The sequence below is a fragment of the Glycine max genome, chromosome 18 (genome assembly GCF_000004515.6).
Source record: "Glycine max cultivar Williams 82 chromosome 18, Glycine_max_v4.0, whole genome shotgun sequence".
Lineage (NCBI taxonomy): Eukaryota > Viridiplantae > Streptophyta > Magnoliopsida > Fabales > Fabaceae > Glycine > Glycine max.
The window spans coordinates 56,055,561-56,068,726 of record NC_038254.2 but is presented as its reverse complement, the minus strand read 5'-3'; the positions used below and the strand labels follow the sequence as shown (position 1 = coordinate 56,068,726).

Genomic DNA, 13,166 nt, shown 5'->3' with positions numbered 1-13,166 from the left:
TATATGTTTCTATTTATTTATTTATTATAAAAATAGTTACACTTTAATAGAAAAAAATTAATCGCCACGTTTACACTTGTTAAAATAATTATTTTAATTTAATTAAAAATAGCAATTAAATAATTTTTTTTATGAATTTACGTTTATTATATAATTATATATTATAATATACATAAAATTTATAAATGATTTTAATAAAATATATCTTTCCTATCATTTTTTTAATCTTAAACACAAATATAAACTTTTTTTTACTATTAATATAAAAGTTTAATGATCATATATTAATAATGTAAAACACTTATACACTATCTTATAATTATAAATTACTATTAATATAATTTTTAAAATAATTATCATAAGTCAATAATCTTATCATATACGATAAATTGAAATTAAATGATGATATAAAAATATATTACACTATTAGTATATATATATATATTTTTAATGAGTTTAATGATAGATTTGATAATATAAAATATTTTTACACCATTAACAAATTTTTTAAAGTAATTATCATAAAAAATTAATAAATCTATCATATGATAAATTATGATTGGATGATGATGGTATATAAGTAAAATTGCTTTATATTATCAAAAATAAAATTTAGAAATATTTAAGTTTTTTATGTAAGGAAAATTTTAATTTGTATAATTAACTATGAAGAGAATCGATGGCAAAATTACGAAATTGATCATCCGTCACCAAATCACTCCTCAACAAAACAGAAAAGTTACAGCAGAGGATTAAGAGAAACTGTGTATGGTTAGCGACCTAAAAACTTGTTTTGTAGAAATCTCACAAACTTATTTATTTAAAGAATAATTCTAACTTCTCTTGCAATAATTATTCTTATATATTAATTATCCTACTTCTTTTATATAGTTTGTATTAAATACATTTTATATTTTTAACATATTAAAATATTTATTTTTATTTAATAAATTCTTTTTAGAAAAATAGACAAATTTATAGGAAGATGTAGCATCTCCTTACTTAAATCACTGTTCGTTTCATATCAAAGTACGTTGAAATGGAAGAAATAAACATTTATTAAAATACTAAACAAAAAGTAGTTGCTAATTGCAATGCATGCATAAATTAGCACAAAGAATAAATGCACACGATATTTCGTTTACATGAAACGGGTCCCACAGCAAATAAATAAATAAAAGAGGCACGTAATATTACGGGCTTCATGAATGAATTATATAACCTCGTGCTTGTTTGAATGGGGAGGATGGAAATGAAATAAGGGTCTTTTTAATTAATGTTATTGACCAAGAAAAAAAATATTTATTATATAAATTATATAAAAACGTAAAAAAGATGATGAATAATATAATTATCTTATTATTTTTATTTTAAATTAGTATTTATATTTGTTATGAATTAAATAAGCATGATATTATAAATAAAAACAGAAAATTATAATAGATTGAATTTTAGTTTTCTTAGTCTTGTCAAATTATTGAAAACTTAGTCTTTAAAATATACCGACGTGTATATGGTGAGGATTTTGTTTCTCAAATTAATGTATATATAAAATATTTGTTGAAATTCTTTAAATAAATCTTCATATTTTAAAAATTAATCTTTTAATTCTCGACTGAATATATTTTAAGCACCCAAAAACATATGCTATTAACAAGATTAAAAAATTAGTCAATTTGATCTTTTAACAAAAATTATACTCTATGACTTTGTCGCTTTTGATAATCTTTTAATATTTACGTGTTGACTTGACCAAGTTATTGGAATGCTTTTTTAAAAAAAAATCATTTTTAATAGTGTGAGATGCTAGTAAATTAATTTCCAAAGAATGAAAAAATAAAATTTAATTTTAGAATGTTAAAAAAATGTGACATTTTTTAAAAATAAAAATGAATATTTAACATATTAAGAAGAAAATAAAACATAAAAATAAAAATATAATAACCATGAATCTTTGTGACAAATAATAAGTATGAATGATGATAGATCATTAACCATTTTATTACGGTTTACGCTGAGATATTTTCTAGTAAACTGTTAAAATTAATCTGATTCAAAACGAAGAAATTACGAAAATGGATGCACAATTAGGATTAAAACTATTGAAGAGATGTAATAATTTATGAACAGAAATTGGGCAATTATTGGATTGACATGCCTTTCTTTTTCTTTAATTGAAAAATGAAGGCGCAGTCGCTGTGTTTGGGGAAAGACCCATCAAATTAATCCGCGTTTTCCTTTTTCTTTCGTTTCCGCTTCAAAGCATGAAGAAGCCTCCAACTCAGACCTCTTCCATTTTTTTCAGTATTCATTTCCATTTACACTTTCTTTTTCTCTTCTTCTTCTTCTTCTGGCTACCTCATTCTTAATAAGCACAACTACCAAAAGTGGGGGCAGTTTTCTGAATCACAAGGTTCTTAATTTCTTTCCTGATTTTGCTGTCCGAGTTGAAAAAGTTTTTTATTGTTGTTTTTGAATTTTGGTTCGTGGGTTTTTGAGTTTTATGGGTGATGGGGGTTTATTTGGTGGACAATTTTATTTCCGTTGTTTATAAGAGTAAAATGACTTATTATTGGTATGCTAATGATTGTTGAATAATTTGATGTTTCAATATTGTATATTGATTTGTAATTTTGTAATTTTGTTTAGATTCATCTTTCAAGTTGGTTGTGGATAAAGTGTTGAATTGGTGTCAGTTCTAGCTGGATAGAGTGTTGAATTAGCTTTAAAAGTTTAAATTGTGTTAATTTTTTGGCAGTGAACCTCTCTAGAGAGAGTCTTGTGCAAGATGATTGAGTTGTTTGAGTATCAAGAGAGGTCAAGTGATGGTTGATCAAGCTGATTTAGTTATCATTTGTGTCTCTGTTGGGGTGGCCCTTGGAGTTTTGATAGCTTATCTCATATATGTTGGCATAAGGTGCTACAAAAAGCGAGCTCATCTTAGCCGATCTGCGAACGAGCCTAGTTTAACAACTATCCCTATACGAACAAATGGATTAGAAACTAGCATTGACTTTAGTGCTTCTCTCACCAGTTCCATAGCCACTTCAAGGTCACCAAATCCTCACAAAAGCTCGCATTCAACTTGGTGGAGTCATCAGAATAAAGATGGTTTTGCTTCAGTATCAGGCATTCTGAAGTACTCATATAAGTACATTTCTCTCTTGAGCATGAACCCTGCTCTTTCTTTCTTTCTTCTAAAATGTTTTGTTTTTGGATAGCTACTATTAGGATTTAAACCTTATACTTGCTGCATTAAGAAAGTGTTGATTACTTGATTTGTGGAAATGGGATGTTTCTGATGTCCTTTTATGATGAAATTCCATTGTATGTAAGAGCAACCACCTTGCAAAACTTTATTTACATTGCATGTTAGTTTGGAAGAAAAAAGAGAAAATAGGATTTGGGATTTCTTAGATAAAAAAAAAGAAGCATCCAAGGACATCAATATTTGCAATGGGCTATCTGACATTTTACATGTTATAGAGAAATTCAAAAGGCTACACAAAACTTCACAAATACATTGGGAGAAGGATCCTTTGGCACAGTTTATAAAGCCATGATGCCTACAGGAGAGGTGGTAGCTGTGAAGATGCTTGGACCCAATTCCAAACAAGGGGAGAAAGAATTTCAAACAGAGGTATATGCTAAGAACTTTTTACTTTGTTTTTTGGGTTACAGAAAAGATCTTCACAAAGGATTACTTTAATACAAGGTTTGTGGGATGCGGAACTTTTCTTTTCTTTTGGAACTTCACTTGTGATTTATATACCATATACATTAAATAGTCTGATGTTCATAGTTTAACCCAACTTTAGTCATTTCCCGGAAGGTATGGTATGGTGTGCTGGTTGATTTGAAGTTTTGAACTCTGTTTTGAAACATACATTCCTAAAAATGGCCTGAAAATTTATTTGAGTTTATATTTGCATTGGGCATATGGTCATCATCATTGGCACATAAAATCTTACTGAGGCAATAAGTTCCTTTATTTGCCAGATGATATAATTAATTAAAATGATGGGGATACCACTTATTTCTACTGGGTTTCACTTAACGTAATGATATTGGTTCTTATTGGAGCCACTCCAAGTATTACTCCATGAATTTAACATTAATCACCACTTATTTCCACTGTTTTTAATGAGATGTTGATCCAGGTGCTTCTGCTTGGAAGACTGCATCATCGGAATCTTGTAAATTTGTTAGGATACTGCATAGATAAAGGACAGTTTATGCTGGTTTACGAGTTCATGAGTAATGGAAGTTTAGAAAACCTTTTATATGGTAAGCAGAAGATCTTTCACGTTCCTCTTAGGATTTTTTTTATGTGATAGTTATATATCAAGACTTGCATGATAATCTCACCAAAGAGACTGGAAGATCTTGCTTTCTTTTACTTGTTTTTAGTAGTCCACAATTATTAGTATATGTAATGTATTTTTCACCTTTTCCCTGTATGAGACACGGCAAAGGAATTTTTCTTTATATTTGAAGTTTTAACCCTTTAATCTTATACATAAAGCTGTCTTTAATATCTATTGAGAATAGTTGGTGTTGTGCATGCATGTAGGTGAAGAAAAGGAACTGAGTTGGGATGAAAGGCTGCAAATTGCTGTTGATATTTCACACGGAATAGAATACCTTCATGAAGGGGTATATTTAATCTTATATTTTCTCTTATTCTATATGAAAGTGTCCTTGGTTAACATGAATATGCATGGAACAGGCAGTCCCACCCGTTGTTCATCGTGATTTGAAATCTGCTAATATATTGCTTGATCACTCAATGAGAGCTAAGGTAAGCCTTTTCCTACTATCGCTTTTTGATAGACAGTTTCTTTTATTCATTTTCTAAGGTTTTGATATGGTATCAACTCAAACACTATAATCATTTCCGGAATTTCCTTAATTACATGAATGGACAGTATTCCCTAATTATACCAAATATCTCAATGATATTTCCTTCACTATCTCAACACTCATTCAAAATGAAGGCTGAAGCTTATTAAGCTTTAAGCGTGTTATAATTAAATCCTTTTTTTTATGAAAACAAACAAATCCTAAACTAGGTTGGGGTAAAATCAGTCTAGATTCTAAGCACAACCACAAAACAACTAGAGTTGGCCCAAGAAACCAAGCATAGCCACCAAACAAGAAGATGAGTACAACAAACCCCAAACAAGAAGATGGTTGCAACAAACCAAACATAGAGTAGTCAAACAAGAAGAGAGGTGTAACAAACCAATAGCAACTTTCAAGTAAGAAGAGAGGGGCGCAACAAACTAATCACAGCTACTGAACTAGAAGAGGGGAAAAGCAAACCAACTGCAGCCGCCAAACAAGAAGAGGGGTGCGGCAAACTAAGCACAGTCATCCAACAAGAGGGCCCTAACAAATCAAGGGAAGCTGCCAAACAAGAAAAGGGACACAACAAAACATGCGCAGCCGCCAAACAAGAGGGATGCAAGCTCGGTCGCTAAACTAGAAGAGGAGCGCAGTTAACCAAATGCAGTTGACAAATAAGAAGGGAAATGCAACATTCCAAGTGCAGCATCCAAACTAGAAGAGGGTCACAGCAAACTGAGCACAACCGCAGTCACGAAACACAACAAAGAGGGGCACAACAAACCAAACACAATCGTCTAAGAGAAAGAAGGGTGAAGCTGCCAATTAGAAACAAAGCAAAACTAAGGATGCAACTAAAAATCCAAACAGGGAAAACATGTTGGAGGAGACACACCAAACAAATAAAACCATTATCTTTAGGAACGTAACAGGGAAATAATAACCAACAAATCTTTGGGGATGGTACTGCTCTAATACCATGTTGAGACTAAAGAATGATTTATTTATTTCATAATAATAACATTGTATTTGTACACTAGATTGAGAGAATCAATTCCATAAATTTAGGAATTAGAATCAAGGACTAAAATCAATCTACATATAGAAATAATGGAAAGAGATTAGAATTTCCTTAATTACATTTGGACAACATATCCCTAATTATGCTACATATCTCAACAACATGGAAATGGAATTGAATTGAACAATTTCAATGTTGGAATTTGCCCAACAGCGACTGAATTCTAAAGCAAATTTTTCCTTCTATCCTGGAGTATTAACATAATGACAAGTGTAAATTATCTTCCTTTTCTTGTTTGGTATTGATTATCTCCTGAATTACTGATTTTGTAGGTTTCTGATTTTGGGCTCTCAAAGGAAGAGGTCTTTGATGGCCGTAATTCTGGCCTTAAAGGTACATATGGGTACATGGACCCTGCATACATTTCCTCAAGCAAGTTCACAGTGAAGAGTGACATTTACAGTTTTGGTATAATAATTTTTGAGCTGATCACTGCCATCCACCCACATCAAAATTTGATGGAATATATCCATCTTGTAAGTTATTTTTGCTTTGGAAAGGAACTACTTCGTCTTGAGTTCTCAGTTCTAGTGTAGTAAATCTTTAGACTGATGATTTCTTCTTCACATCTTTATTTTTCATTTACTGCAAGGCTGCAATGGATTATGATGGTGTAGATGGAATTCTTGACAAGCAACTTGTGGGAAAATGCAATCTTGAAGAAGTGAGACAGCTTGCTAAAATTGCACACAAATGTTTGCACAAATCACCTAGGAAACGCCCCTCCATTGGTGAGGTTTCGCAGGGTATATTGAGGATTAAGCAAAGACGCCTCATGAAAGAAGACACCATGTCATTTGCAAGCAGCAACTTCTCCCGAAGTGTGAGTCAAATAGAGGAGCAACAGGTTGAATTAAGTAAAATAACCACCATGAACCACAGGGAAATGGGGTGAACTCATTCACATGTTTTGGGGCGATTTTTTTTTTCGGTAGTCCTTTGGTAACCAAGGAAGTTTGTAGAAAAAACCATCGATGTCACTAGCTGTAAAATGTGAGTCAAGATGTACAGATAAGGGCAGATCCCATGCTACTCTGAAACATGAATGATCAATTCTGTCTTGTGAGTTTTTGTAGCTAAACAACACAAATAAATTCTATGCATGACCACCAACCATTTATACCAATAAATGTACACTTTATGTGGAACAAATGAAGATAATATGGATGATTGAAGGAAAAGGTTTCCTTTTTACTTGTGTAAAGAGGTGAAGATAAAGAAGAAGAAAAATGTAACTTTCACATAAAAATAACTCTTCGATTTAAAAATAAAATAATCGAGACGAAAGCTTTAAAGAAAATGATTAAAATGTCCTTACTTTTATTTTATTATATTATGTAAATTTCAAATGCCTTTTAATATGATTATATTTTCTCTATCAAGTAAAAGGAAAAGTCAATTTTTCTTTCTCTTAATTTTTATTTCTAATTTCTTTTAATCTAAAGAACCCAAAAACTTCCTTTTCTACTCATTTTCTCTTCTATCCTACTTTTTTCCAAACAAGGGAATGATTTGGACAACAAATAGATTGCCGGTATATACAAGGATTGAATGGAAATTCACCAAAAGATAAAAACAGAAGAATTTAAAGGCGACAAACAAACCACACTACAAGTATTATTTATATCTTCAGGAAAACATAGGTATATACAAATTTATTTTGGCATCTACTCTGAATTATTCAACATACTAACCAGTGAACATAAAGCGAGTAAAATTAAAAGGAGTAAATCAGGACATAGTCTTCACTTCTACTGGTGAATAAGCTCTCCCTCTATTTGCTGATGCAAGACCTTACTACCTGATAATCTTCATTTACTATTTACTCCTGAATACTCCCTCCTCCTCAGTGTTGCGAATATAAAGCCTCTGTATTTATTTATTTATATATAGTTCCATGTGTGCCGTATGACACATTGTACAAGCCTCTAATATTTATTGGTTCACTTCACATTTCATTTATGGTCCCCCTAAAACTGGCATGAAGTTCCAAGCCTCTGCCTCTGCTTCTTGCTCACATTTCCTCGTTTGTAATTAACAAAATCTGGGATCAACAACCTTTGGAAATTCTCAAGAAACTGATTCCACCTCTCTTCATCCATATCTGTTAGCTTCACGAAACTTGAGCTTGCAGGTAACTCATTCACAGTTGTGTTTCCAGATGATGTCCCAGCCAAAAAGTCACTCTTTTGCTTTACACCCATCTGCTGCCAACTTTTTTCACTAGTTCTCGTGTTTTGCAGAGACACAGAAAGCTTTGAAACATTAGGCACCCCATTTAACACAGGACCATTGTATTCACCACCACCTACGGGTAACTCCCCTTCACTCTCAGCCTCGTCCTCCATCATGCTTTCCTCTAGTCTAGAAAGTGTGTTTCTAATGTTTCCATTTCTTGCTCCAACTTGAAATGGTGGCATTACAGTCAGTTTCTCTTCTATGTTTGTAGTGAAATCCAAATCCTGATCCTCACAATCTAACTGAAACTGAGTCACATCTTTGTCTCCTACCTCAGCTTCAAAGGAAAATAATTCTTCCTGATCTAACAGTTTCTTTGCTTCAATACAGATAAGCTCAAGCTCACTTGGCTCTTCATCGAGACCCTGAAATTCCCTACTCATCATGTCACCAATCTCTGCTAGGCAAAGACCAAAAGCTGCGGATTCCTTGAGGAAGATAGTGCAGAGAACCAAAACCCGCAAGCATGCTTCTCGAATCATGGGAAGCTCCATTCTAAGCATTTCTGAATCACGAAATGGGTCTAGACGATATATATAGTCGAGCTCATCATCTGAGAAAGGAATTGATGCTTGAGGCCAATGGATCCATTCAAAATAAGGATCTTCCAAAGTTTCAGGGAGACAAAGACCATGATCAATGGGAAAAAGCTCCACTTGGTCAAACTTTCCAAACTCTTCAAGCTTCCTGACCAGAAGATTTCCTGCATGTCTGTCTGTGTTTAAAATTCGTACATCCAAAATCCCAATCCTATGAACAGCAGCAACAGAGAAACTAGAAGTTCCATGATCACTTGCATCAAAATCATGAGGAATGAACTGCTGCAGTGATGCAATCTTGCTTATTTGCTTTTTGTTATGATGCATACTACCATTGACCCTGTCATTAATATTAAAAATAGAATGTGTGACCTTTACAAGGGCAGTAGAGGGCACATTGGCAAAATGATCATGGTCAAGAAGGTAAGCTGCAACTTCTCTGAAACCTGTCTCCCCAACCCTCACTGAACGTTTCAGTCCTGGTTGTCCAAGGGCTTTGCCAACAAAACCTTTAGGATTGTTTGGTGCATAAGGCTCCTCATCAGTTGGTTTCACAATAGCAGCATTTTCACCATTGCTGTTCCTAAAATAATATGCACCTCCTAATCCACTTTGAATGGGGATTGGTTCAATGCCAACTTTTATTGCCTTCATAATATCCTCAACCAGCTGTTTGGTTCCTGAAAACATATCTGAGCAACCTATAACCTCAATTGGTCCACTCTGATCCCTCTGCTGAAGATCCCTGCCAGTAGGTGAAAGGCATGGGGTAGATGAACTCCTATGTAAAAAGGTCCTAGTGAGTAGAAGTGGAGAATCATTTCTAACCACACTTAGGTCATTCTTCAAGACCATGTCCCCACATATAAGCGAGCTTGCCTCAGTTGGGACATTGAAGGCAACCTGCAATTTCCTTTTCACGGTATGGGCATTGTCACTTCTATCTAATTCCATTCCCAAAACGCACCCAGTTTCAGTCTGAACAAATACACGTCTCCTCCCAGAAGGCTTTCTTTCCATTTTCTTATTCCCACAACACTCACTAGGAGGTACTTTAAAGGTTGTAACCGCCATCTCATCATGTAAACAGGTGTCCAAATCAGGATACATGTAAGGAAAAACAGAAGAGGCAAACTTGAATGCCAGCAGCGAAGGTGGCAGTGGCAGAGAGTTTCTCTGTCAAGCAAACACCAATGTCGAATGCCAGCACTTGATGTTGCAGAGAAGAGTTTTTTCCATAAACAATCATAGTAAATTCTGTAAAATCAAAAAAACTCTTACAAAGTTCTCACATGACAACAGCTTACTCTTCAACACAGATTTCACTCAACGAAACCGCTACATTGGAGATGTCACCTGATAATACAAGATGATAGAAAATGAAAAATAAAATCACCATACGGATATATTACCAAAGATGATAACAAATGAAGTCAAATTCATTTTCCAAATATTAATTTTCAGTCAAGCACAAGAAAGGATGTTAAACTTTATCCTTAATGAACAATCTGATGAATTTAACAATGGATTTTTTATTAGTTATTGAAGGATCAGAGGTATCAAATCAATCATAGTAATCCAAAGAAAAAGATTAAAAGAAGCTGACGTATTTCACCTCCATCAGTGAAATATAATGACATCTAAATTTGGCAGATGTAGATCACCTCCATCAGTGCAATATAATGACATCTAAATTTGGCTACTCCCAACCAAAGAATTCAGTGTCCAACAGTGACAGTAAGCACCAGGGTAGTTGGTGCTTGATGAAAAGAAAGAGGCAATTGATCTTTATATGAGTAATCACAAGTGGATAATCAAATTAGGACCATTCACTGGAAAGAGGAAAGTACGATCTTTCAAAGGAGTTTATTTTTCTTTCATTTCCCTTGCTCAACCTAATCTCAACAGAATCAAAAAAAATATAACTTATTCTGGCTTGCATTTCCTCATATGAAGTGGCCCCCACAAGAAAGGACTATTTGAAACATCTTTGAAAAGCTTAATTAATTAAGAAGTTCTAAGCTCTAACTTCCCTAACCACTCACTCAACTAAAGACAAACCGTCCACCACTATATTATATTTAAAACAAACCGACCATAAACCTGGCACTAAAGTCACTCCATGCATATTCTATCTCATGACTGAAGTCCACAACCTAAATTGATGTGTAAAATCTGACTGTATCATGAGAATTGGCATGGCCATGTGTGAACGAAACTATGAGAACAATGGATATGGATCCTCCTTCTGTTTAGAAACATGACAGTCTCATATTCTAAGAGAAAACACATTTTTTTCTTGCCACTGCACAAATTAGAGGACACAAAAAGTAAGAATTCACATATCTTATTATGAATTTAACTAGAAAGTGACAACAAAGTTTTCATATTATCATCCAATCACATATTTTTACATAACAATAAATTTGTTGGCTTTTATGATGATTGATTTTAAAATCATTAGTAGGATAGTTGACAACGTACAGATCTTTTCAATAATCAATAGTAAAGTATTAGAATTAAATTATCGTTATTATTATTAATTTGTAATTTATTACACGATAAATTGTGATTAAAGAAGCATATGGTAAAAATACTATAAAATGATTAAAATGCTTAAAGATCCACATGCGTAATAGATTTTAGACATTTTTTTAAAAAAAATCTATTCGTTACACAGATTTTAAAATTAACGAACAAACAAATAAAATCGGATAAGATTCTCGCCTTCATCAACCTCCAGAAAGAGCCAAAGTGCCACAAGTCTTACTACCAGAGACTTCGACCATCGTTAAGGACTTTACCTTCTCAGTATCTACATCAACAACAGCAACGACGAAAATTATAAACCAATCTTTAATTTTAATTTCGAAGAAAAAGAAAACGAGAATGAAAGAAAAAATTCAAACCATTCGATTCCTAAAAAAACAGAAAACGATACGGTTCAGAAACTTGATTAGACGTATAATCTAAAAACCACAAGGAAAAGAATTTAAAAGGAAGAAATAGTCACCGGCGAGGGGGAGATCGAAGAGAGAGCAGCGGCGAGTGCAACGGCGGCACCGCCGTGAGCGGCGGCTGTGAGATCCGAAGAGAGAGGGAATGATGTGCGTCAGTTGGTACTGTCCCGCCGCAGGATTTATCGTTTTCTTGATAACGAGATAGTACGGTCTATGCTTTAACTGATTTTCATTAAATAAAAAAACTAATAACTCCTTTTTCTTATTACTATTTTTTTGTAACAGTTTAATATTTTTTATTTAATGAAACAGCACACTGCATGCACAAAGTTTAGACACGTGGGGTCAAGTGGGCCCACCATGAGGCACGTGGCAGTACTTCAAATGGATATGTGATCTCATCTTTAAGATAGTTTAGCATGATAATTGATCATAATAACCTTATTCTTTTTGTTGTGGTCGTTGAAAATCCAATGTAGATTGCAGTTTGTACTTTGTATCTACCATCAGCTTAATCTTTATTATTAGAAAAATAGAATAATGTTTATTGTTTGATGGACAATCATGCACCTAAATATAATGTGGTAAAATAGCGTGTTAACTAGCCTGTTTGATGTTCACACATCATTATTTTTAATTTTAATATTTATAGCAATATATTATTATCATTATTATTATTGCCTATACTGATTATAAAAGAAATATCCATATTTTCTATACATGTTTTTTTGAAAATATTTTGCCATTTAACTATTCTAAAATTACCTCTAAATCAGCTAGTATAAAAGATAACTCACATGACACTTATTTATATCTATCGGCCATCTTTTTTTAAAAATTAAAACAAAATAAAATAAAAGAAATGGATAGTTGAGGGAATAGTAACTTTTTAGTGTACACTTTTCTTTAGGACATTTTTTCCTTCATTTATCTTTATAGTTGCAAAAACAGTAATGATATACAGTACGGAATGCATAATATTCTATGAATTTGATTGGTTAATGATTGATTAGAAGAAAAAAAGATAAAAGATAGATTTGAGAAAAATAAGGAAAAGCCGTTGATTTAAGTTTTTATATTTTCGTGCATGGCATCTTTCGTACCATTAAGCAATTTCCTTGCTAAAATTATATTCAAAGCCCCTCAAAATCATAGCCAATCGCAATTAATACCCTTCATTTTCTTATTCTTTGGAGTCATTTAACACTTCAAAAGTAATTGCACACTCTGTTACATGGGGTTCCAAGTTTTTATGATGTATGTAAGTGAGGATACCAATTTTTTATTTTTAATCGGTGTAACACTCAACTTATTTTTTCGATAACTTATTACGCTCAGCTTTAGATTATATATACAAAATTTAGATTAATATAAAATTATTTGATATTCTATTACATCAAAGAAGCAACGCCAATTTAATTTGGAGATAAATGATGTGGAGATTTTTTAACCTTTAGACTTCTAAGTCAGAATTGCTTCTGCTAAAGGAATGCCGACTTG

The 13,166-nt window shown here is 32.8% G+C and overlaps 2 protein-coding genes across 4 annotated transcripts; one reads left to right on the top strand and one right to left on the bottom strand.

The window, feature by feature from the left end:
* The first annotated feature begins 2,090 nt into the window (after nucleotides 1–2,090).
* LOC100794239 (calcium/calmodulin-regulated receptor-like kinase 2) lies at nucleotides 2,091–6,990 on the top strand. 2 transcript variants are annotated; one of them, XM_003552572.5, is made up of 8 exons: nucleotides 2,091–2,413; nucleotides 2,759–3,151; nucleotides 3,487–3,640; nucleotides 4,161–4,287; nucleotides 4,574–4,656; nucleotides 4,730–4,801; nucleotides 6,202–6,405; nucleotides 6,522–6,990. In XM_003552572.5, the coding sequence occupies exons 2-8, from the start codon at nucleotides 2,826–2,828 to the stop codon at nucleotides 6,822–6,824; spliced, it is 1,269 nt and encodes a 422-aa protein (XP_003552620.1). In that variant the 5' UTR covers nucleotides 2,091–2,413; nucleotides 2,759–2,825; the 3' UTR covers nucleotides 6,825–6,990. The 2 variants fall into 2 exon arrangements, with proteins under 2 accessions (XP_003552620.1, XP_040868133.1); XM_041012199.1 differs by having other exon boundaries at nucleotides 2,134–2,413; nucleotides 2,650–3,151.
* Nucleotides 6,991–7,513: 523 nt separating this feature from the next.
* On the bottom strand, nucleotides 7,514–11,899 carry LOC100793714 (phosphatidylinositol 4-kinase gamma 7). 2 transcript variants are annotated; one of them, XM_041012198.1, is made up of 3 exons: nucleotides 11,720–11,899; nucleotides 11,434–11,521; nucleotides 7,514–10,062 (listed from the first exon to the last, which is right to left on the bottom strand). In XM_041012198.1, the coding sequence occupies exon 3, from the start codon at nucleotides 9,814–9,816 to the stop codon at nucleotides 7,900–7,902; it is 1,917 nt and encodes a 638-aa protein (XP_040868132.1). In that variant the 5' UTR covers nucleotides 9,817–10,062; nucleotides 11,434–11,521; nucleotides 11,720–11,899; the 3' UTR covers nucleotides 7,514–7,899. The 2 variants fall into 2 exon arrangements, with proteins under 2 accessions (XP_040868132.1, XP_014626424.1); XM_014770938.3 differs by lacking the exons at nucleotides 11,434–11,521; nucleotides 11,720–11,899 and adding an exon at nucleotides 10,322–11,061.
* Between the last annotated feature and the right edge of the window lie 1,267 nt (nucleotides 11,900–13,166).